The 25,355-nt window shown below is 48.2% G+C and overlaps 1 protein-coding gene across 6 annotated transcripts in view; it reads left to right on the top strand.

The window, feature by feature from the left end:
* Positions 1-25,355, top strand: part of YLPM1 (YLP motif containing 1) — a 1,127,325-nt gene that overhangs the window by 488,176 nt on the left and 613,794 nt on the right. For all 6 annotated transcript variants that reach the window (XR_011283753.1, XR_011283754.1, XR_011283752.1 and 3 more), the window contains exon 10: positions 8,412-8,545. Coding sequence is in view for 3 of the 6 variants with exons in the window: in XM_069637605.1 (XP_069493706.1) it covers positions 8,412-8,545 (134 nt within the window). In the remaining 3 variants the exon portion in view is untranslated. The remainder of the gene's footprint in view (positions 1-8,411; positions 8,546-25,355) is intronic.

The raw sequence follows: 25,355 nt of genomic DNA, 5'->3' as shown, positions 1-25,355 counted from the left end.
ATTTGCGTCTCCCAGGAGACTAAGCACAGGGATTTCGGGCACCTCCCTCACTTCCTGCTCACCCCAGACACTCAAACTAAGGGCAGACTTCAATCCTGAAAGCCGCCAAAGGCACACGACCAAAGGGACCAAACCTGATTTGGCGCGCAGAGACAAACAATAGAAGGATCTTTCCAAAAAGAAATGGCGAAAAAAGATTGTGACCCGTTTAAACAAAGGGCTTAAGGTGCCATCTTGAAAAACGTGGCTCCCGTGATATTTCTTTTTTTAATTTGTTTTTATTAAAAATTTCAGTCATACAAAGGGGCATTACAAAGTGGTATTTAAAGGTAAAACCAGAAAACCAATCCAGTGGATCATATCTGTGAAGAACATTGTCACCCCCTCCAAATAAGAAACTTTATACTTTATTCAAAAAATGACTTTTTACTCCCTCCCTGAATCATTAACATGCATATTAAAAAAATAGGGAGTGGTGACTTGTTCGGTGCACATTTTACCATATCAAATAAATGCACTAAGATGGGTTGTTTAGGGATAGGGTCCTCTGGGTCACCTTGATTGTCTTTTCTATCGGAGTAGGTTAGGGTGTTCTCCCCAGGGGGAGGGGTACAACCATTCACTTTCACTTCAGTTTGATTAATTCCTGGCATGTACTTAACAAGTCTCCCCACAGCGTGTCACATTGGGTTGATTTCCCATGCAGGGTTGCAGTGATTTTTTTTTCCATAACACAAGTTCGATGCAACATTAATCCATTCGCCCTTGCTGGGTGTTTGTTAGGACTTCCATTTGATGACTAAAGTGGCACAGGATTTTCTCCCTTTCGTCTTCACATAGCTCAAATCCGAAGAGAAGTAGAAAGGGATCTATGGACCTCTGGACTCCGTCGTCCTTGATCCAACCCAGGACCTCACTCCAGTAGACCTTAATTCTGGGGCAGTCCCACCACATGTGCCAGTAGTCGGCTATTCCCCCACACTTAGGCTTGCATAGTGGGCTTAGTGACTGAAACATTCTATAGAGCCTGAGGGGGTTGTATTGCCACCTGTGTAGCAATTTGATCGCATGAAGTTTGTATTGGCTTGCTATGGAGACTTGTGGGGTCCGCTCTGCACATCATGGCCCACATGTTCGGGTCAATCTCCTCTCCAAAATCCCTCCCCCATCTATTTTCAGGTGCGACGTAGAACCCTGTCCCGCCTCAACTAACACTCTGTACATGGCGGATATTAAGCCTTTCATTTCTGCCCTTGAGTTCCGGAGCCTCTCGAAGGGGGTGAGTTGTCTATTCACTTTATCTTTCCATTCGACCCTTGTCAAAGCTCCCGTGATCTGCAAGAAGTGGAAGACAGGGAGGGGGCCCAGCCCGAGGTTCTCGCCCTGTTCCAAAATTGAAATAAAGGACCCATTCTGCCAGAGCTGACCCGCCCTTTCCAGGCCTGCCTCAAACCAGGTTTGAAATCTGTCTAAATTAGGAATATTCTCTCCAATGCCAGGAACCCATACATGACTTTAGGGATGACAGCCATGAGGTTATTCCCTTCATGTCCCTCCTCTCTCCGCATATTTCCCAAATAGTTCCCAGTATTGGGTGATACCTTACTTTCAGTACTAATTTGTTTACTGGGACCCATAACCACTCAGACCGTTGCCGGGGTCAGATGGTGATTGTCCATCGCAACCCATTGGGGTTCTTTACAATTCCGTATTTGTGGAATCACAATCCGAAGTTGGGCAGCTTCATAATATTTCCTCAAATCCGGCAGTCCCGTTCCTCTTTTCTTTAGGTAATGTTAAAGTATCATAGGCTATTCTGTCTTTTACCGTCCCAATGGAACTTCACAATGGCCCTTTTGGCCTCGTCAAAGACGGCATTCGGTATCCGTACAGCCAACATTTGGAAGGGATAAAGAAAGAGAGCAAGACATACCATTTGTATCGCGGGAAGTCTACCTATCCACGATATCGTATTTTTCTTCCATTTGGCTAGATCCTACAGGGCATGCACGTATGAGCTGTTCCATGTGAGCTCACCCTCCACAGTTCGTGAAGCGGCTTGAGCCCCCACTTCGGGACCCCCCCTCCGACATAAAGTGAGCAGGGGCTGCATGAACGTGCCCCCCCTGGATTGGAGAAAATCTGGTGAAAATCGGTGTAGGATTGTGGAGGAAAACGTGTGGAGATGAGGACACTGTAAAGCCGACTAAGTGAAACTATGGCTGTCCCGGGCTGAAACTTGACCAAACATTGCCAGATTCAATGAACGGCATACGGATCTTCATTGAAATGCCCTAGGAGATCCCATCTGTGTAAATCTGCTTTCTGCGAACTTCAGTACTGTAAAGCCCGACTCCCGCGGGTGCGTAAAGGGGAACACTTCCCCGTGAGGTGTGGGGCGCACCAGAGGTGAGCCCAGAGTTGTGCTCCACCCCGCCTGACCGGAGCGGTCAATACAGACCTTTCCTTGGTCCTAGCGGTGTGTGGACCGCAGACCCCACCTGGGTGACAGGAAACAGCTGAAGCACCTGAAGGTGAGGGAAGTCTCTGGAGAGACGCTCCGTGAGCTTGGCAGGGTTCTGTGCCCCCCCCCCCCTCCTTCTCCCGCATAGTGCTGACAGTGGAGCCCCGAGCGCCGTTGGGAGATCCTTCTGCTTCGTTTTGCAGAGTCAGCCGCCTGCAAGGAGTGTCAGATTGCAGGCACAACGTTTGCATCTGCACTGGAGGCCCGATCCCGGAATGCTGGTGACACAGCGGACAACCCCCAGCAAGCCGTGTGCTCACCTTTGAAGCTGGTGACTCAACAAGGGTAGCGATCACACGGCTTGAAGGACAGTAGGAAAAGGCTCTGCATTGTGGCGAAATTCGAGCGTATTCGAAATAAATAGCGCAGGGAGCGTGGCGATACGCGCCTCACACGCAAGAGCGGACCAGGAGAGTGAGAAGGGATATGACCGCAACTCCCAGGGGCCACACTCCCTAGCACACACCCCTGCTGCCATACGACTGAGAAGGGCTACAGATGGAAGAAGGGACGAGGAGCACCTCCTCTCACTGAGGAACAACGGCGCAGTGGCTCGTAATTAAAAACAGATGCTACGGCGCCTGGTGTAGGAAAGAAGTCACAAAATATTACAACTCAAAAGCATGACAGGGCCCCCTACCTCTGTGTCCTAGATGATCTATCCACTGTGAGCCCCACTTTGATCAGGGAATCCTGTAAGCAATCTGAAGACACTTGATTCTGAAATTGCGCCCTGTAAAAATCTCTAACACAAGGCAACAACCTAGCAGTGGGAGACCAATAGCAAGGACAGACCAATAGCAAGGACAGACCTGACAGACCCCAAGGATCACATCGAGTTGCTTACCGTGCCGTTTAACATCAGAGGCAGGACTTAAGACTGACGGTCTGATTCAAAGACTCCTGCACCTCAGTGTCATGAGACCACCTCTCTTATAGTGAAAAAGAACTCCTTAGACTCTCAGCAGAATGAAAACATATGGCGGAGGACTACAGCAAAGAGGAACAAAACAGTGATACTGGACTCTGTTCTGTGGAAGCTGCGCCGAGTGAATTAAAGGGACTTTGGTAAGGGCGGCCCCCTTTCGGTCCACTTAGATACTTTGGACGCCTTCTCATTCCTGGAATCACTCTGAGGCCACTGGTACCGAGTACTAATATGGAGGGTAGGGCCCCCGGCACAGGGGAGTGTGCCTCCTCCAGTATAGCGGACACTATATGGACATCAAATTGAAATTAGCCAGACACGCTTACTCCCCACCATTTCCAGCCGCAGACGGCACAAATATAGGGATCATGGATACCTCTGTAACAGAAGCAGTGGCAACAAAAGGAGATATTGCTGATCTCTTGAATGAGAGAAAGACCATGGGAGCCAATATTGGTGGAAGAATAGATAAGATAACCCAGCGAATTATCAAGGTTGAGGAGAGAATTGAAGGTGTTGAAAACAATCAAGCCTCCGTAGATACACTTGAAACCCAGATGGACTTACAAATAAGAGAGAGAGAACAAAGGGGGAAGGAATTCAGAGTAAAAATTGACGATTTGGAAAATTGAGAGAGAAGAAACATACGCTTTTTTGGCATCACCGAACACGAAAGCAAAACAGAGGTAGAACTAAGGAAAACGATCCATGACATCAAAATATTGGTAGCGGCTGAAGACATTGAGCCTAAAATGGAAAGGATACAGAGGGCCCAGGGGTGGCCCAAGATCTGTCCTTGTTAGATTCCACAGATACCATGTCAAAGCTAGGATCCTCAAGAACACCAGGACTGGCGGCCCTCTTACCCTTGGGGGAGCACAGATCACCATCTTACAAGACTTATCGTCACTGACCTTGGCCCTGAGGAGAATGTGCGGGCCCCTTACGAAATGGCTCAAAGAACGAGGCAACCGATACAGGTGGAGTTATCCTTTCTCTCTTTTGAACATGAAGGCAGGAAAATACATTTGAAATCAGAAAGGGAGTTTCGTGATTGCACTGCTGAACTGTTTGAAACACGTCCTGAAGGGGGAGACCAGGAAGTAGCAGGACAGAACAGGAGTCATTGGGAACTTCAAGGACCACAAAGGAAAAGAGTTAACGGGTTTGACGAAATGCAGACGAGGCAATGTCACACCTGACAGTGATAAATGAAGTAGATGTCCGGCCGGAACAATCTCCGCACATCAGTCACTAGAATTCAAGGACGGACAGCCCGAGGAGACCTGAGTAACCTGAACCACTTGGGGTTCAAATACAGAAGTTATGCATTTTTTGGGTTGGCGCTTCTCTCTAAAGGAAGAGCGAAAAACCTGCTGATAACAGGTGGCGAAGTCGCATGAGACACCATGTATCCTTCTAAAGAGTTTTTGTTCCGGGGGACAGCAGGGGGGAAATGGGAAGGGGGCTAAAATGTTATTGAGAATGTTCATGGAAAAGGGACCGTGAGGTAACAGTCCCCACAGGTGGTTTGACGTCTGATCGACTCTTTCAACCGATCCAGATCGAATGCCATCAATCAGGGATGGAGGATGGAGCGGTTGGGGTGGTGGGAAGTGGAAAGTGGAACAAGGGGGTTGATCGGGGATAGATCCCTCGCTGAGACTTGTAAGGATGCGTGCACTGTTGGCCGACATCTTAATAAGGTGTCAATTATTTCTGAAGGATCCTCTAAAATGCATGCAAGCTAATAGCAGCTGATATAGACCAATGGGTGGGAGGTCTCCTCAGGGTGGGAACTTTAAACGTCAAAGGCCTTAATTCCCTGACAAAGAGGTCGTTAGTAAATCGCGAATTCCGCAGGGGGAAACTGTACATCCTATTCCTTCAGGAAACGAAATATGCTAAGGGGGAGTAACGGAAGCTCCTGGGGGCGCGAATGGGAATAGAATTCTGGGGATATGGACTTCTCAGAAGGGGAGTAGTGGGGATACTCATCTGCAAGGGACTAGGCTTTACGGTCTTCAAAACATGGGGGGATGATGAGGTGCGGGCTTTGCTTGTCGCAGGCTCTGTGGGAAAGGTAAGCATCACACTCGCAACTATATACTCCCCCAATATGGGACAAGCAAGATTCCTAGCGGACATAGTCCCCAAAATTATGCTAGAAGCCTCCGGCTATGTCCTTCTCGGAGGTGACTTTAATTTGTGGGCTTACCCCAATTTGGATAGGAAAGCGGGCAAAAGGTAAACAAGTGATCCCACCGACGGAGGACGCACTGAAGTCGCAAATATGCTTTATATGGCCTGAGAGATACATGGCGCCAACTCCACCTAGACGAGCAGGGGTTTACCTTCTATTCCGCCCTGCATAATAGCTTTACTTGGATTGATTACATATATTTAACTGAGGAAATGCACAATGCCACGAAAAGATCCGATACTGTACTGGTAACCTGGTCTGATCACAATATGGTCACGGCTGATATTGACTGGGATATATTGCCTAGGAAAAGAGGGCGTTGGAGGTGCAATGAGACTCTCTGGAAAGATCCAGTTTTTAAAACAGATGGAAAATGAGATTACTGAACACATTAAGACCAACAATACTGGGGAAGTGGCATGGCGAGGAATCCTGATTAGAGAGGGTCTAGCAAGGAAAGGGAAATACACCAGATTGAAACCAAACTTAGGAAGGAAATTTATCAGTTGGACCAGGAGGCGAGGGGAGAGAAAACTGGGAAAGCAGACAAGATTATGGAGGCAAAGAAAGAGGGGAGAACTTTGCCTTCTCGAATACGAACTGATAGCATGTAAATTGCAGCTCCTAAGACAGAAGTTCTATGAGAAGGGGATAAGGCAGACTCCTTGCTGGCTGCTAGGTTGCGTACCCAATAGATAGAGCGGGAAGGTACTGGAAATAGAAAACCAGGACACCTGCCACACCGCAACCAACGTAGACATTCCCGAGGCCTTTGCCACATTTTGAGGCTCTGTATAGATCCGAAACCCAACTCGGGGAGTCGGAAACTGATCGATATTTGTTCTCTGTGAAAATTCCGCAGATAAGAGGATGAAAGCTATGCATTAGAGGGTCCCATAACGGAGGAAGAGGTCAAGAATGCGGTCAAAAGACTGTCATTGGGAAAATCCCCCGGTGAAGATGGCTTCTCCGCTGTATTCTATAAATCCTTTCTCTCATCCCTCCTCCCTGTCATGGTACAACTGTTTAACGAGATCCTGGACACTGGAAGAGCTCCAGACTCCTTTGTCCGAGCCCATGTCTCAGTGATCCCCAAAGGTCGAGACCCTAAGCACTGTGGCTTGTATCGCCCCATATCTCTACTAAACATTGATGCACAAATATATACTTGAATCCTGGCAGCCCGTTTGGAGATGCATATGCCGCGTCTCATACTTAATGATCAGGTCGGTTTCATACTGGCCAGACAAGGAGCTGACACTATGAGGAAGACCCTACACCTAATTAATGAATCTCAAACCATGAAGAATGACCCAGCTCTCCTCTCGGTTCACACAGCGAAGGCTTTCAACAGGGTTGAATGGGGCTTTCCGATGGCAGTCCTCTGCAAAGTGGGAATAAGTCCAACATTTAGGGGAGGGGTCCAGGCAGTATACACAACCCCCAAGGCCTCAGTTTTTGTTTATGGTGAATACTCCCGCTGGTTCGAATTAGGTAGAGGGATGTGACAGGGATGCCCTCTCTCTGCAATCCTTTTTGCCCTCTCTGTGGGACCCCCAGCCCAGAAGCTGAGATGACCCTCAGATCGAGGGACTCAAACTGGGAACCACGGAGTATAAAGTAGCATTGCAATGTCTTCCATCCCCGCAGCGATCCAACTGATGAGTATGGCACTCTTTCGGGTTTCAAAATCAATGAGGCCAAGCCACTCCTATTTACGCAGCAGGAGACCACACAAGCGGACGTAGATGGACTCTCCCCTCTGGTCCTTATCCTGGAAAATGTCAAGTTTAAATACCTAGGCATACAGGTCACGAGAGACATTACCAAACTCTATGAAGCCAATTTTCGGCCTCTCCTCCTGAAGCTCTTGTGATTTTCAGCTACCAGTGTTCGTGGTCGGGAAAAATCATGGTAGTTAGTTGTAAAGCCACTGCCACCAGCATTTTCAATAGGAAAGGGTAGCATTTGACTGCTACATGAGTGTTCAGACCCAGGGGATACTATGTAACACCTCCAGCACTCCATTGTAAGATGGTGTGTGCTGGGTCTATACATTTGGAAAAGACTAGTAAAGTCAATTTCACTTTACATTCTCTGGGAAACAGTTTATCCAAGAGAAGGTATTTAAACCTTTGGGAAGTCTAAAAGACATCCCTGTGTCACTGCACAAGGGTACTGTGTAACACACATGAAAAGGTGATGCCTATGGAGTTACCTAAAACTCTGAGAACACAAATGTAAAACACACATCAAAACACATAAGAGTGGGGAAAAAGGCTCACACTCTTTCCAGGTAAAAGAAATCAAGTCCTCAAAATCCAGCAAAGTTGCTGGGAGTCTTTAAGGTGAATGGAATTAGCACATTTCTGAGATTTCTCCCTAACACAATGTTGTAGGGAATTAGCACTGAAATGAGAATTCTCCCTAACAGTGATACATGCTTGGCTTGAGGCCCGGCTGTCCTTGACGGGGACTGTGAATGGTTCTGCTACCAGACTATCCAGTTATAAATTATTCCCATTAATATGATTCAAGTGCCTGAAGAGGTGAGAGGTGACCTACTTTCTCCAATTTGTTATTGGTACCAGTTCATATTTACTGTCTTAATCAAAACTGAGAGGACTTACATTTTGAGGGTCCTGTGGAAACAGGGTTGAGAATATGTATTTTGGGGATATGTTGAAGGCATTTGATATGCATGGACATTCATTGAAACACTAATAAAACACAGTAAACCTCTGCTTATGTTCCAGAGCACCACTCTCTTCCAGAAGTATGCCATGCAGAGACATCAAAGAACAATCGTCCTCTAGAAGAGATGGCTTTTTAAGGCCCTCGTATGACCGGAAACCTGAGCGCCTAGCGTTTGATCAACCCACATTTGGAGGTAACATCATTTCAAATGTCAGAATAATATTGTGTATTAACTTTTTCTCAACATCCATATTTAGTGGATTAACAAGTTATATGTTTTTATTGTCTCATTCTGGAAACTTCTCCAGCATTTTATCTTTCAGAGATTCCCATGTTGTGAATATTCCCTGTAGTCAGTCAGGGAATCCTCAGTAAAATAGAGCAGTTTAAACTTAAACTGAAACTTAAGTCAAGTTAGTGCTCCAGTGTAGTTCTTTTGGCTCATACTGCCCACCCCAATAGGGAAGGCTCCTTTGGCTCCACCCCTAGAGGCTATCTTCAGATCTTTTTACCACATGTTGAGTATTGGCAGTCCTCTAAAAAATCTCCTCTCTACTCGTTTTACCACTGGTTTTTTTGCAACAATATTTGTTCCGCTGATAACTTCAAGGATCCTCCATGCTTGGAGTCTCACTCCGGTTGATCAAACATCACTCCAGGAGCGGAATCTCGTCTGTTATCCGGCGCTTACTCAGAGTCCAAACGATAGAGCCTTGTCAAGGCCTGTGCCCTTTGCGACACAAAGAATGTCTTTGTGGAAGACCTCCACACCAACTGTGTATACTGCCTACACCTTATGCACATCGTCGAGGAATGTGACATCTGCAAGACATTCTGAAATAAGACTCTGAGACCGGCACTGATGGTTTGTAGCGTGGCTCGATGCACGGGTGGGGTGGTTGGCCTCTGATGTGGCCTCGCTCCATAGTCCTTCCTCATTCAGGCAAAGGAGAGGGATTGTGTTCCACCTCTAGTTAAGAGGTCTAGGGCACATGAGGAGACGAGAGGCAGCAGGAAGAAGGCAAATGCTTCATCCCTTTCCGCCTAGTCACTGTTGGGAAAGTTCTCTTTTTAGCAAATTTCCCTCCAGTTCTATGGCCCAAAGTTTTTTTTCCGTTTTTGTACACTGTCCTTGTTAGGTAAGATTTTCATAACAATGATAAATCTTCCTGACCTGTGTCAACTCCAGAACTTTTTGCTAGACGGCTAGATAATTTTTCCCTATACCTCAGAGTGGGAACTTCTTTTCCACACTTACATAGACACTTACTCTTCTCCAGCATTGGATCTTTCATAGATTCAGATGCTTGAATATTCCCCGTCGTCAGACTGGGAATCCTCGGTGATAAATTTAATAATAATTTTTTTTTTTTAAATATATACACATTGCTACCTAGCAGTGCATGTACATAGCCCATTATGGCCTATGAGCCATTTCATTGTGTAGTCCCTCCACCTCACTTCGGTCCTTTATGGCCCCAGCCAATGAGGTGGCAGGGCTTAAGCTCCGCCCCCGGCAGCCATCTTTAGATTTTTCACCGCAGTCTAACAGACACAGGGAATCCTCAAGCTCTCTGAGCTTTTTCAAATTCTTTCTACTTTTGTGTGGAATATATTTGGAAAAATATATTCCATCTTGTTCCCCTTCTTAGGGGCTTTGTTTTCAATTACCCTTGGAGACAAAACTTGTTGTTTTCCTCTCAAAATCGTCGACTGAACTTCTCTTCAGAAATGGAGGCACCTCAGGCTGTCAGGAAGCCTTCCCTGTTCAGGGACTGCACGAGGTGTAAGAAGAAATTGGTTTACTACAAAGACCCCCACGAGCATTGCATTTATTGTCTGTACCCGCATGACATTAAAAAATGCAAGATTTGTAGAACTTTTTCCACCAAGACCCTTCATGACAGGCATAGAAGACTCCTTTCATACCTGGAATCCAGGGATCAATCTTCGGACGAAGAGTCTGTCAGAACAGCTCCTGTCCAATCCAGTACTCCATCTGAGAGACACACTTCAAAGAGAAGGGCCTCTTCAGTGGAAAGGAGTTCCTCCCCCAAGTCCAAAAAGAGGAAGCTGGAATTGATACCCTTTCTGCCTCCAGTTGACTTACCAAGCCAGAAAAAGTCAGCAAAATCTGCCTCCAGAGGTAAGGAGGAGTTTGCAAAAAACGGGGGGGGGGCAGTCGTCGGCGGGTAAACCGTCCACGAATGAAGGGAAAGGTAAAGGCCCGTCATCGGCCATACCGTTGACGAAACCATCATCGACGACGACGACGCTTAAGACATCGTCGACAATTAGATCATCGTCATCGGACATGTCGACCACGAAGCAATCGTCGACGAGCAAGAAACACCACTCGTCCACGAAGCATTCATCCATGACGCAGTTGTCCACGGAACATACTCCACATTCGTCAACGAAGCCCTCGTCGATGGGAAAATGTCAGTCGTCGACGAAGCCCTCGTCGACGGGAAAATCTCAGTCGACGGGAAAATCTGTCGTCAACGGGAAAATCTCAGTCGGCAGCGAAGCCCTCGTCGACGGGAAAATCTCAGTCGTCGACGAAGATAGCATCGTCCATAACACCTTCAGAGGCACCACAAATTTCGGCAGTTACGGAGGAATTACTGCCGTCCACATTTGAAACTCCTGTCATTGAAAGAAATATCATTGAGAAGAATACTGAGACTGAACCACTGGTAAAGCAATTTTCACCTTTGGGGCACATGGCAGAACTTCCGGATGTAATTCTTCAGGAAGAATTCTCTGATGCGGAAGTGGTGGAAGAGTCCATCGGTCCCTTACCGAAACAATACAGCCCTCCTTGGCACCCGTCCACGGGAGAATCCGAATATCCTCATGACCCGATACTCATGTTATCCGTGCAGAGGATTGTAGAAGAATTTTACAAACGGCAAAGGGAGAAGCAAATCCCCATTAATCCCTTAGAAGCAGGAATTATTCCTAGAGAGTCATCTCCGATTCCAGGCACATCTGGTTGCTCTCCTCACAGGAGTAGACCGCAAAAACGGATGAGATCACCTGCTCGAAGACCAAGGAGCAGCACCCACAGTGCTTCACCTACAAGAGTCCCGTCACCACAGTCATCGCACAGACCGCGATCTCCGGACATGGATCCTACGATGGTACCGTCCACCATCTCGGTATCAGACTGGCAGGAGGATCCTTTTGGAGAATTCTCGGAACCAGAAGGAGAAATAACACAGGAGCCAGACACACCGAGTGAGTGGGATGACTACGTAGTCGAGAAGCCCAGGCCGCAGAATTGTTTAAAATTCAGGTTTCTTCGGAGGAAAGGCAATCAGTGCTCTATGAGCACAGGGACAAACGAAGGAGGACAGTGACCACAATTCCTCTCCTCGATACCATCTGGGATTCCGGATCCAAGATCCTATCCACGCCCTTATCGACTCCGGCGTTGGTGTCCAGGCCAGAAAAGAAATATAAAGCTCCGGATTCGGCACCGCTTTGTTTGAGGGGTCATACGAAACCAGACTTGGTTGTTACAGTGGCGGCCAGAAAGAAACTCGCCAACCCCTCCTCACCGTTGTCGGCACCACCGGATAAGGACGGACGTAAACTGGAAGCCTTGGGCAGGAAAGTATCATCTTCTGCATCCCTTACAATCAGAGCGGGCAATGCGCTGGCCATGACCGCAAGGTTCGATCGCAAGCTTTGGCTCCGCATGTTCAACTTGGCGAAGCAATTACCACCGGAGCTCCAGGAGGAGGCAAAATCGATAATCGCGGATGGTGAAGCAACATCGGATCACATGATCGACGCAGCGGTTGATGTGGCCGAATCAGGCTTCAGGCAGATGGCGCACGGCACAGTGCTCAGAAGGCAGGCCTGGATGAAGGCTACTAACTTCAGACCTGAAGTCCAGGCGCAGATATTAGACATGCCGTTTGATGGCCAAGATCTCTTTGGAAAAAAGATAGACGACCATTTGAAGGCAATCAAGACAGACACGGACACAGCCAGAGCCATCAGTTCTTTAAAGGACAAAAGTAAGGACCATCGGTCTTTTCTTCCCTTTAGAGGTTCATCTTCCAAGTTCAGAGGATACGGTCGTTCCTCCTATGGTCAAAAAGCACAAGGCGGCACGTACCAAGACAATAAATATCAGTCATCCAACAGATACGCCCATAGAGGCAGACGTGGCTCCGCCCAAGGGAAGTCACACGGCAAGCAAAACTGACGACCAATTTTCTCCCCCCCTTCACCACACCCCGGTGGGGGGAAGGGTGAGCCAGTTATTCCAGCGCTGGCACTCAATTACATCGGACTGATGGGTGTTGCAGGTGATCCGAAAGGGTCACACCTTAGAATTTCTGGACCAACCTCCTTCTCTGCCTCCAACATCTCGCAGAGTGCATATGCTAAAACAGGTCATGTCCGAAGTGCAAAAACTGCTCTAGAAGGCAGCAGTAGAACCAGTACCTTATTTTCAGAGGGGAAAAGGTTTCTACTCCTGATTCTTCCTCGTCAAAAAGAAAAACGGTCAATGGAGACCCATCTTGGACCTGAGGGCACTCAACAAATTCATCAAGCACATAACATTCAAGATGGTAGCTTTACAAGGGGTGCTACCTTGGTTAAACAAGCACGACTTCTTGGCCACTTTAGACTTGGAGGACGCATACTTCCATATTCCGATCCATCCAGCGCACAGACAGTTCCTCAGGTTCACAGTGGGAGAGCTCCACTTTCAGTTTCAAGTGCTCCCGTTCGGGCTAAAATCTGCTCCGAGAGTTTTCACAAAATGCTTGGCACCGGTAGCTGCAAGTCTCAGGAGGGCAGGAACGGACGTTTTTCCATACCTGGACGATTGGCTGATAAAGGCAAGTTCCGCTGCAAAGGCTCGCTCGGCAGTGTCGAGGACTGTCAACCTCCTAAAAGAGTTAGGTTTCTCCATCAACCAGACGAAGTCCTGCCTCGTTCCCAGCAAGGTAGCTCTCTTCCTGGGAGCCGAACTCGACACCAGCATTCCCAGAGTGAGGCCATCCACAGAAAGAATAGCAGCGATTCTACGCTCAACTTCGAACTTCCTACAGAAAGAGACAACATCCGTACGCTCTTACAAATCCCTATTGGGCATGATGTCATCATGCATATTCCTCATACCGAACTGCAGGCTTCGCATGAGACCGGTTCAGGAAGCTCTGGACCACCAATGGAAACAAGCTTTCGGATGCTGGGAAGACATTGTCCAGATTCCATCGACGTTGCACAAGGCCCTTCGATGGTGGAATGTTCCGAGGAATCTTCTGCAGGGAATGCCGTTTCAAGCACCGTCATTGACCCTCCTGCTGCGGACGGACGCTTCCTTATCAGGCTGGGGCGCTCATCTGGCGGACCTCCAAACCAAGGGGTCTTGGTCGGCACAAGAGTCCCAGCTCCACATCGTGTTAGAGCTCAGGGCCGTAAGGTTAGCGCTGAAAGCTTTCCTACCGGTTATAGCTGGTCAAGTTCTTACAGTCCAGACAGACAACACGACCTCCATGCACTATACAAACAAGCAAGGAGGCACGAGGTCTCAGATCCTGTCGCAAGAAGCCCAACAGCTATGGGCATGGGCCTTGCGCTACGGGATACAGATCAGGGCAGAGCATCTTCCAGGAGTGGACAATGTCCTAGCGGACAGACTAAGCAGAGAGTACACAGCGTCACACGAGTGGGAGCTGGATGAAAAAGAAACCCAACGGATCTTTGCCTTATGGGGCCATCCGCAGATCGACCTTTTTGCCACCAGGAACAACAAAAAATGCAAGAGATTTGCTTCAAGATACCCGGAGCACTAATCACTGGGAGACGCGTTCTCAGTGGATTGGTCGGGGAAGTTCCTCTACGCCTTCCCACCCATTCCCCTCATGTCGAGGGTACTTCGCAGGGTAAAAGAACAGGATTGTTCTTTGATTCTTATTGCACCGGATTGGGCACGGCAAGTCTGGTACCCGACGCTGAGGCACCTATCCTTCCGACCCCCGATTCGTCTCAAGTCACATCAATATCTACTGACACAACAGAACCGCAATGTCCTCCACCACGACCCGAGGAGCCTGTCTCTCAAAGCATGGTTCCTGAGCAGCGCAAACTGATGCACCTAAAGTTACCATCAGAATGCTGGGATATCATCAGGGCCGCTAGAGCCCCGTCCACGCAACTTACCTACACCAGGAAATGGACCAGGTTTTCCAAATGGTGCGGGACCTCTGCGATCGATCCCCTCTCGGCCTCGGTTGATCAGATTCTGCCCTACTTGTTGCACCTGGCTAAGTCAGGGCTCTCACTGTCCTCTATCAAGGTCCATCTGTCAGCCATAGCGGCCTACACAGTAACCGGGGAGACGCAAGCCTTACATTCCTTACCAGCGGTTAAGATCTTCCTGAAAGTACTGATGTGTACTTATCCGCCTACACCTACACCAGTTCCAGACTGGAGTCTCAACACCGTCTTAACAGCCCTCATGCAACCTCCCTTCGAACCCATACACAGATGCGATATGAAATTCTTGTCCTGGAAGACATCTTTCCTGATAGCCATCACTTCAGCCAGAAGGATCAGTGAGTTGCAAGCTTTGTCTTCAGAACCTCCGTTTACTCTGTTCCAGAAGGACCGCGTCATCTTAAGGCCTCACCCGAAGTTCCTCCCCAAGGTACTTTCGGAGATGTCGTTCACTGAGCGCATTGTTTTACCAACCTTCTTCCAGAATCACGCTTCTGAAGCGGAAAAGACATTACATTCTCTAGACGTTGCTAGAGTGTTGAAGTTTTACTTGCAAAGAACCAAGGAGTTCCGCTCCTCAAACCGGCTATTCATTTCGTTCTCTGGCTGTACCAAGGGTCAGCATATATCTAAACAAAGTCTGGCACGCTGGGTATCGTCCTGCATCACCCACTGCCATCAGTTGAAAGGCGACCCTTTAACTAGACCGCCATCTGCGCACTCCACCAGAGGAAGAGCGGCGTCAACAGCATTCCACGCAGGGGTGGCCTTGAAGGACATATGCAGAGCCGCCACGTGGAGCACTCTGCATACTTTCGCGAAACACTACTGCCTGACTGAAGATACCAACAAAGAAGCTGCAGTTGGACAGGCAGTGCTCCGCCATCTCTTTGTATAAGGTAGGATCAGCCTCCTTTCCCACCTTTCCCGAAGTATGTAACCGTTGTGTTGCTGCATGGTAAAGGTTTGATCAGAAATATGTTTTTTTCTGTATTTATGCATATATATATATATATATAATGGTGGCATGTTTTAACTGCTTGGTATTCTATTCAAGCATCTGAATGTATGAAAGATCCAATGCTGGAGAAGTCTTAGTTACTTACCTGTAACTGTATTTCTCCAGCATTGGTATCTTTCATAGATTCACATGCGCCCGCCCGCCTCCCCTGAGAGGCTGCTTCTAGGCTCGGCATCCATCATACTGTAATCTCTACGGTTCAAAATCTAAAGATGGCTGCCGGGGGCGGAGCTTAAGCCCTGCCACCTCATTGGCTGGGGCCATAAAGGACCGAAGTGAGGTGGAGGGACTACACAATGAAATGGCTCATAGGCCATAATGGGCTATGTACATGCACTGCTAGGTAGCAATGTGTATATATTTAAAAAAAAAGTATTATTAAATTTATCACCGAGGATTCCCAGTCTGACGACGGGGAATATTCAAGCATCTGAATCTATGAAAGATACCAATGCTGGAGAAATACAGTTACAGGTAAGTAACTAAGACTTTTTATGGGTGTCATTTTTAAGACTCTCCATGGTGTCTACAGTTCCCAAGGGGAGAAAGGTTCTTTAGACCTCTTACATTTTATTAGGTGAGACTAACGTGCCCCACCTTATGTGGAGTACTGGGGAATCCCCTTTCTCATTCTAAAGGTAACATTTATGTTACAAGGACAAACTTACCTTTAATGGCTGCTGGCAGTGAACCTTTTTATTTATTCGGTGCACCTTTACCATGGCCGCTCATTTTCCCTAAATGACCAGTCTTCTTTTTTCACCATTTCAGTGTTGCTTGTTATTTCTTGTTCCTTCCTCTGACCTCCAGGGCGGGAACATTCTTTGTCAATTATGTCTTTGGTGGGAATCCTGTGGATTCCCCACCCAGGCTCAAGAGTGTCTGTGAAGGCAGGAAGCGAGGGAGTTGTTCAAAACCCTGCAGCTCTGTCTTCCAGCCTGACTGCGAGAATCGAGTTAAAACTGGCAGGCTGGCTATCCTGAAAGGATGGCCAACCCCCTAAGTTTGAATGTTGCATGGATGTTTGATTGGTTGGTTTCCTGCATAAAAGAACAATCCTGGAAGCTGAACGGGTAGTCGACCACTGTAACCGTAACCTAAGAGGGTGATGAAGAAAACGCATATAAGACGATTGCCAGCGACCAGAGAGCCTGCTGTTACCTTTCCATCGACCTGGGGATCCTGAAAGAGACTACTACGACCCTGGTGAGATCCATTAGATTCGAAGACCTGCATTTTCAGCCATCCCACTTCTTGCTGCGACCTTGCAATACCCCAAAACCCTGGGACCTCAAGCCAATGTGTGGTGCACGGCCTTCCGAATTTCGAATCTTGCTGAAACTTTGTGGGCATCCTGCTGGACCTCCAGAGGCATGAATCGAGTCTAAAATGTCACCTCATCAGAGTGCTGGACCATGCAAATGATAAGAATCTGACTGGCGATATTCAGTCTTCTTCCTGGCTCCTGAAAAGGGCACCAAAATCAGAGCCGCATCCAGCCATGAGTAAACGCTTGCCTGGAGTCTTCTCCCTACATTCCTGATGCGAAATTCCTTGTGGAGTTTGCGCACATCTGTCCGAAGGTGCAGATTTCCAGAGTCCACCTTACCAGGAGACGGTTAGGACGGACTCCTCCCAGTAAGGATGGGGAGCTCACACTAGAAGTCTTCACGCAAGAGGCATGTGGCTGCCAGAGTAAAATGCTTTGCACATGAACGTGTTGGAGCTGCGGGCAGTGTTTATGGGCCCCCAAGTCTTTTCTTCGGTCCCTCAAGGGCAAGGTGGTGCGGGTTTTCACGGACAACACCACAACGATGTTCTACATCAGGAAGCATGGGGGCACCAGGTCCCCGGCTCTCGCCAAAGGAGGACAGGAACTGTGGCACTGGGCCATCGCCCAGGGGATGTTCCTCATCCTATTTCACTTGGCTGGAGGGAAGAACACCGTCGCCGACTTCCTCAGCAGTGAGCTGCGTTCTTGTCACAAATGGGAGCTTTGTCAGGAGCAAGTGGATCGCCTGTTCCGCAGATTGGGCAATCCCCAGATGGATCTATTTGCAACGGCGATGAACACCAAGTGTCAGAGGTTCGCCAGCAGGTTTCCCCAGGTGGGGAGCTTGGGGGATGCATTCTCATTCCCCTGGAACGGCCAGTGTCTCTATGCGTTGCCATTCCTTCTTCGATTAGTCAATCAACTCGGATGGTCCCAGTGCAGGATGATCCTCGTCGCATCAGTGTAGCAGAGATAGATATGGTACCTGGACCTTCTCAACATGTCAGCGGCCCCTCCAGTCAAGCTTCCGGTGGTTGCATCTCTTCTCCTGAGGAAAGGAGGTGCAATTCTGCACCACAGTCCAGTTTAATTGAACCTGCATGCCTGGCTCCTGCAGCGTTCGAATTCGGTTGGCTATGATCTTCCAGCGGACTGCAAGGAAGTGCTTGCCAAGGCCAGAGCATCGTCTACTCTTAAATGCTATGGACATAAATGGAAGAGGTTCGCCGTCTGGTGCTGTGCACACAAGATCGATCCTCTACGAATCACGGCTCTGCAGGTACTGCTGTATTTGCTGTCGTTGCCCAAGGCTGGACTGGCTCATGCCTCCATCAAGGTTCATCTGGCGGCTATCTCCCGCTACGCCAGATCTCCAGGACAGTCGTCGCTGTGGTCACACTGTCTGGTTAAGGAGTTAGTCAAAGGACTGTTCCGTTCGTTCCCGCTGGTGAAGGCTCCAGCCCTGCCGTGGAAGCTCAATGTGGTGTTGACTAGGCTCAAGGGTCCTCTGTTTGAGCCTATGCCTCCGGCGCCACTGAAGTTTGTTGTGGAAAACAGCTTTCCTTGTGACCATCACATCCGCACGATGATTGGGCGAGATCCAGGCACCTCACGTGACATTCCACAAGACTAGGGTAGTGCTGCAGACACATCCCTCTTTCATGCCCAAGGTGCCGTCGGACTTTCATCTAAACGAGCCCTTGGTGTTGCCTGTATTTTTTCCAACCCCTTCGTCGCTGGTTGAGCGGACTTTGCACTTGCTAAATGTGGCTAGAGCGCTGAAGTTGTATGTGGACCGCACAGTGTTTCCGGAAGATGTCACTGCTTTTAGTGAACTTTTGCCCTGTGAACCATGGGAAGACTCTCCAAGGCTTCCATTTTCCAGGTGGCTTTCCGGCTGCATCACCCATTGTCACCTGTTGGCAAACCGACCGTTGCCTGGCCGTCCGAGAGCCCATTTGACCAGAGCGATCGCTGCAACTACGGCATTCCTGTCTGGTGTGCCCCTGCTGGACATCTGCAGGGCGGCTACGTGGAGGTTGACGCACACCTTCACGAGAATCTACTGCGTCGACAGTGATTCCAGGGAGGAGTCCAGGGTCGGCCAAGCAGTGCTGCGCAACCTGTTCGATTGAAGGTGAGCCTGGTGAGGAGGTAAGAGATGCTTGATGTTAATGTTGAGCCTTGCAACCTTCCGTGGTTGTGCATGTGTACTGCAATGTATTCTTCATGAGCATGTGAATCCATGCCAGACCAGGAACAAGTTACTTACCTGTAACGGTTGTTCTCCAGCATGGGTCTGGCATGGATTCACATGCAAACCCTTGCGCCTACCCCTCTGCGGCTCTTCTCTTGGTCTACTGCCACTTTACGTGCTGCCAAATCTGAAGATGGCTGCCAGAGGAGGGGCTTAGGTAGACGGCAGTCATTGGCTGGAGGCATTATGATCCAGAGCTCAGTGATAAGTTGTTAGGAGAAAGACCGTTCAGAAATTAAACTTAAACTGATTTTTTCTTGACCGTGGAAGGGGAATATTCTTGAGCATGTGAATCCATGCCAGACCCATGCTGGAGAACAACAGTTACAGGCAAGTAACTTGTTCCATCCAGTTCACCTAGGCCCACTGCGGAATCCTCCTAGGGTGTCGGCTCTGAAGTGCAGGACCTTCAACTAACTTAAAAATGAAATACTTGTTTGAACAGTCTTCTTCTGGAACACTGACATCCAGGAGAACGAAGGCAAAGAGGGAATTGGGGTCAGGCCCTACAACCAGGGCGCAGATGACTAAGATGCGGTCGAGGAAGGCGACGGAGAGCCCCAGGACGAGGGCCTTGGCTCTCTTCCTGCGCCCCAGCTTCCTATTTGTCCTCTGCCTCAGCTGCCCCCTAGAGACCTCTGTGTGTACATTCTCTCTACTCTACGTACACTGGTATCCAACATAAGAGGAGGATGCCTGTTATGCCGATGGCCCCTCCCACAGCTCCATTGACGGCCGACCCTCTGGCTACAGGGGAACCGCCGGCCAAGAAGTGGATGGTACCCACTGTCTCCTTGCCACCCTTTGCTGCCTTCTCCTCCCCCGAGGGATGAGACGGATCCTGACACGGCGACGGGCAAGGAAGACTGTTGGATGGGGGACCTCCCGTCGCCTTCCAAATCCTCCCTGCCAGATGATAGGCTTGCTTCATGCCATGGTCTCCAGAGATTCGGAGCTCTTCCAGCTCGCACCAGAGGAGATGATGATGATGGAGGGCTACTTGTACCAGTGCCGCAAGGCAAAGAGAAAGACCATCCTTTCTGTCACGCTCTTAGATGATATTTGGGACGAGGGCCTGTCTCATGAACCACCCTTTTACGGCCCCTATGACGAGGGACCGTCTAGAGAAAAAATAAAAGTGCTTGCAGGCCCAACCATCACTGGACTCTATGGTCTCTGCAGCGGCCAAGAAGTCGTCGTCGGGTGCTTCTTTCTCGGCAGCATCCACCCCTCCGGACAGCGAGGGTTAGAAGTTGGTTGCTATGGGAGGACGTGTTATGTACTCTGCAGCGTCGACCATCACAACCTACTTTCGACAGGACGTCCAGACGAGGGTTTTGGACATGCCTTGATATGCTAATTTCTGGTGACATCACATGCCATTGCATTTGTTGATGAATCCCCCACTTTAATTTGTAGGACTTGACCCCTGGTAGTGTTCTGATGTTTCATTTCTGTTTGTGGGTGTATTAAGTCACCATGTGTGGGTGGCATAACCAAGGAATGATGACCCCCCAAGAGAGTTCATTTTTTGGCTAGGTATTATGGGCTCTTGCAGTTACTGCTACTGCATTGCCCCTGTGTCTTAGGCCTCATGACTTCCTTCCATGGAGAAGTGTAGAGTTGTTCCCCCCCCTCTCTCCTGGGGCCATGGGACGAGCGAAAAGTAAACTGAGGGGCTTCAACCAGGGTTACACCTTTGAATTCAAGCCCCTCTGTTTATTTGCTTTCCTCTTGTCTGCTGGAAGTAGTGGCGCAGCACCATTTCCATGGAGCTGATCAGGCGATAGCACTCCTCCCCCACCGCAATCCAAAATGTTAGGCTGTGGTGAATCGACCTGGCTGTCCTACAGAGCGTGGCCAGACATAACAGGACACAACATTTTGTTCCTCACTGACAAAGGCCTTGCAATTACCAACTAACAGCAGCACCTGGCAATTCCTATACACAGTTGTGTTAAAAGCAAGTCAATACTGTTGGATTAGCGATTGCTTGTTTTTAGTAGGACTTCAGTGACGGACACTCATAGTGCTTATCAATCAACTTGCAGAAGGCATTAACTCAGAAGACTGCTTTGAAAAAACACTGACGGGCACTTGATGGTAATGCTTGATAAAGTTACCGCGAAGAGATTCCAGGAGGATGTGTTCTGGGCAGGCTGGAAGTGGGTGGGAATGGCCATAGGGATGTGGGGGGAATTAAGTCTGGATTTGAAATGCAGCCTGTATCGTGTGCGATGCACTAAAGTCATGAAGTTAGATATATTGCTGTGTAATAAGACTGCCAACATATTCCAATTGTACTTTTTACAGTAGACAACAAAAACGTCCTGGTTAAAGAAGAGTGCCATAGAGCAAAGACCAGTTAGCAACGTTAGTCTTCCATGCCACAGTGGGCAGGTGGGGTGTGTCAAGGTTAATGTGCAGATCACTGCTGGTTGGGGATGCGGCATTTTGAGGAGTTAGAGTAAGCTATCAGGATCAGGCAGTTATGGTTGCGCCAGTCACTTCCCTAACTTCGCGCATTCTCAACTACTATTCAGTCACTCCATAAACATACCAAAATAAGGAACCCACACAGTCTGTTGGATGCAACCTGGGGAATTCATTTTTTTCTGTTTGAGCAATGACAATGCAGTGTTCAGAATGTATTTTTATGTGCAACCCTGGCTGCTCCAACAATATGCATACTCGGTTGGGTTGGAGCAGCAAGGGAGATTAATTGTTTTCTGCTTTCAAAAGTATGCAATGTGCAATTTAGCAAGGATGCATCTTTGTTCTGTATTCCACCAGGAACATATTTTGACATTCCTTAGCTAAAAAGCAGGATCTGTACATCACAGAAGACACCACTGCAGCTGACACCTCAGCTGACTTTTTCCAGACCGGTCAATTAGGAAGGAGAGCACCACACCGCAGCAGAAGACTGCTAGCCCAGTCAAAGGACACAATGGAGAAATTTTTGCAACCGTTGAAGCCTGAGAAGAATGCTCCCATTTGGCCACACAGATAAGTGCAGCTGACAGGGCAAAACAGTACACCAAGATAATGTATGCAGACGGTGTAGTCCTGTTTTGCTCCGTATGTAATGTAGCTGTGGACCACGTTCGTAAATACACTGTTGATGTGCACATGCGCCTAAAAAAGCACACAAAACATTGCAGAGATGATGCTGAGCCTCATTCAACCTCAAAACGTCCTAGGCATACTACTGTTACCTCAAGCTTTGGAAAAATGACAGCTGCTAGGGCAGCCAATCATGATCTAAACATTGACTGGATCAATGTGTGCACAGCCCTAATCCCGCTAAGCAAGACCGACCACCCTGTGTTGCGCAGGTTCCTTCATGACAAAGTCCGCAATGGTGGCGCCATCCCTGGAAGTCACCAGTTTGCCTGAAAGATAAAGGCAGGCCAAAAATGACGTCAAGGAGAAACTGAAAAATCAAGACACATGCATCATATTCGATGAGACACCGGATGTTGAAGGACGCTTTGTCCTCAATATATTATTTGGAGCAGTTTGGATGATTGATGGCAGTCAAAGAATACACACATACCTTGCTGACAGTGTTCCTAGAGCAGTGCAACCATGCCACAGTTGCACAGGCAGTTGTGAGGGTTCTCACGGATTACGACATTGCATTTCAGAATGTTCTGTGCTTCAACACGGATAATGCCGCATACATGCTTAAGGCATACAAAACTGTTGTAAAAAATCTATATCCAAACTCAATCCACATCACATGCTTGGCACACATCCTCAACCTTGTTGGGGAGTCTTTCCGAAAACCATTTGTTGAGCTGAATGCGTTTATAATGTACTTCTCTAGGATTTTCTATATGGCTGGTAGCAGAAAGTGGAGATTCTTACAACACCTCACTGAGACCCATGGAATGCAACCCCGAATGGCACCCGACCCATGCAGTACCCTTGGAATTCTTGGTTTGCTGCAGTTCAGTATCACTGCAAACATTTCCACACATATTCTGGTTTTGTGGAATCGGAGATGCATCTCAGCAAGTCTCTCCCCGATTCCTTAGAAAACCATCAAAGGAATTCTCGGTGGCAACAGCAAGAATTGCATCAAGGTTCAGTTGGAGATGGAGGCTTACAAGTGCCAGAGCATCCTGTTTCTTACTGACATCTTTTAGAGTCAGATACCTGTTGCCATGAAGGTGTACGATTATCTTGAAGACCTACGCATTAACTTTACCCACAATTCTGTGCTGACATTGGAGTCACTGCAGCCTTTTCTTGACTCCAGAGAAGGAACTACATTGAGTCTGAATCAGAAAGAACAGCTCATGGATCAGCTTACTCAGGCTTTTGAAAATGTTCTTGACAAGCTAGGCAAATACATGGATCGTGGTCAGCCTGGGATAAACTTCTTAAAACAGGCATGCATATTTAATCCAGCACGCCTTAGCATTCTAAAACAAAAATGATTATTCTGCTATCCCAGGACTAAGTGAGGTTCCTGATCAGGAGTTTCTTCTGTACTTTGAAATTTTAGGTCCAGAGGCAGTTTGTGCATCCGTCTCTGGAATAATTGACAGACATTTTCTGGCAAGGGATGGCGGACCGTCTACCTGTACTATCAAAAGTGGGTAGGACATACAAAGGCTGTGTCATAAGTTCTGCCGATACAGAGAGGAGTAACAGCATTTACAAAATTATTTTGTCTGCTAGGCGTCGATCGCTTGTCGAGAAAACAATACAAGCACTTGTGTTTTTGCACTACAACCAGCAGCATCGGGATGTTGAGTTTGCTTCTGGTTCAACCGAGGACTTGCAACAAAACTGTCAAGTTTTAGAAGCAGAGTCTGAAGATGAGTCTGATGAAAACTAAAATACTATTTGTAGGTTTGTTAAAAGTTCCCCACACCACCTCAAATGTTCCTGTTCCAATGTGCAAAACTCTTTACTGTTCAAGTTCTTGGTTTTAGGCTAAAAAAGATGTTAAATTATGTATTTTTTAACAATAAAAAATGCTGCAAAAAACAGTTGTGTGCCGCAATTTTTTCATTTTTGTGCTGCAATAATTTCCATTTCATGCAGCAATATTCTGGAGGGTCTGTTTAGTTGTACAAGCAGCGACTTCATCTAACAGTAAGTCGGGATACCCTACAATTCCACAGGCCAGGGATGATAATAGATTTGATGCCATCAAAGAAAGTATTTTCGGCATGTAGCATGGCGCTTAAGTCTATAAACGCCACTTGCACGCTAGCAAGATTCAGCCACACACTTTGGGAGTGTGCTTCATCTGCGGCTGATTGCCTCCCAGAAGGAGAAGAAAGGGATGCATTCTTAAACAGCATCAGGGATGGAAAGGATGCAATGTGCGAGTCCCTCCAAACAGGCATTGATTCTGCTGACGGCATCAGCAGGGCCATGGCGGCAAGTACCACAATCCGCAGATTTGCGTGGTTGCGTAAGTCTGGTTATGCTCCAGATGTACAAGCCAGACTTCTGAACATGCCCTTTGACGGCACTTCTTTATTTGGAAAGAAGGCTGATGACAGCCTGGAGAGATTACAAACATCCAAGGCAGCAGCGAAATCCCTTGGGGCTGCAATCCGGCAGACTCCAAATCGCCCATCAGGAGCTTCCTGGAGGGGGTAGGTCCTTCCGCTTTTACTCCGCATCCGGAAGAGGCAGAGGACAGCCAGCTCAAAGGGGCCAGAAACCATTCACCCGTGGTGGACGGATCAAAGGTACAAAAGCCATAGCAGCAGGTACCACTTTGCCCTCGGCATCTGCGTCAGCCGCTTCTAACCCCCTCTGAGGTCTCCCCTCACAAGACACCAGTAGGGGGCAGGTTAACTCAACATCTGGCAGAATGGCAGGCTATTACGTCAGATGCTTGGGTATTGGAGACAGTTGCCCAAGGTTACTGCCTGCCCTTCGTACACACTCCTCAGCCATCTACCAGGGAACAACTCTTTGACGCTTCCAGACCCGCTCCTTATGCAGGAGACTTTAGACCTGCTGGAGAAGGGTGCCATTGAACCAGTACCCGTAGCGGAGAGGAACAAGCATTGGTATTCCCCCTACTTCCTAGTACCTAAGAAGGACGGTGGACTGAGACCCATCTTGGACTTGGAAGAATTGAACAAATTCCTCAGGAAAGACCAGTTCAAGATGGTAACCCTTTCTCAGATCCTTCAGGCCCACCAACTTCAGGACCGGGTGGTATC

This window comes from Ambystoma mexicanum, chromosome 14, assembly GCF_040938575.1.
Source record: "Ambystoma mexicanum isolate Mex_15411 chromosome 14, UKY_AmexF1_1, whole genome shotgun sequence".
NCBI lineage: Eukaryota > Metazoa > Chordata > Amphibia > Caudata > Ambystomatidae > Ambystoma > Ambystoma mexicanum.
This window is presented reverse-complemented; position numbering and strand designations above follow the sequence as displayed.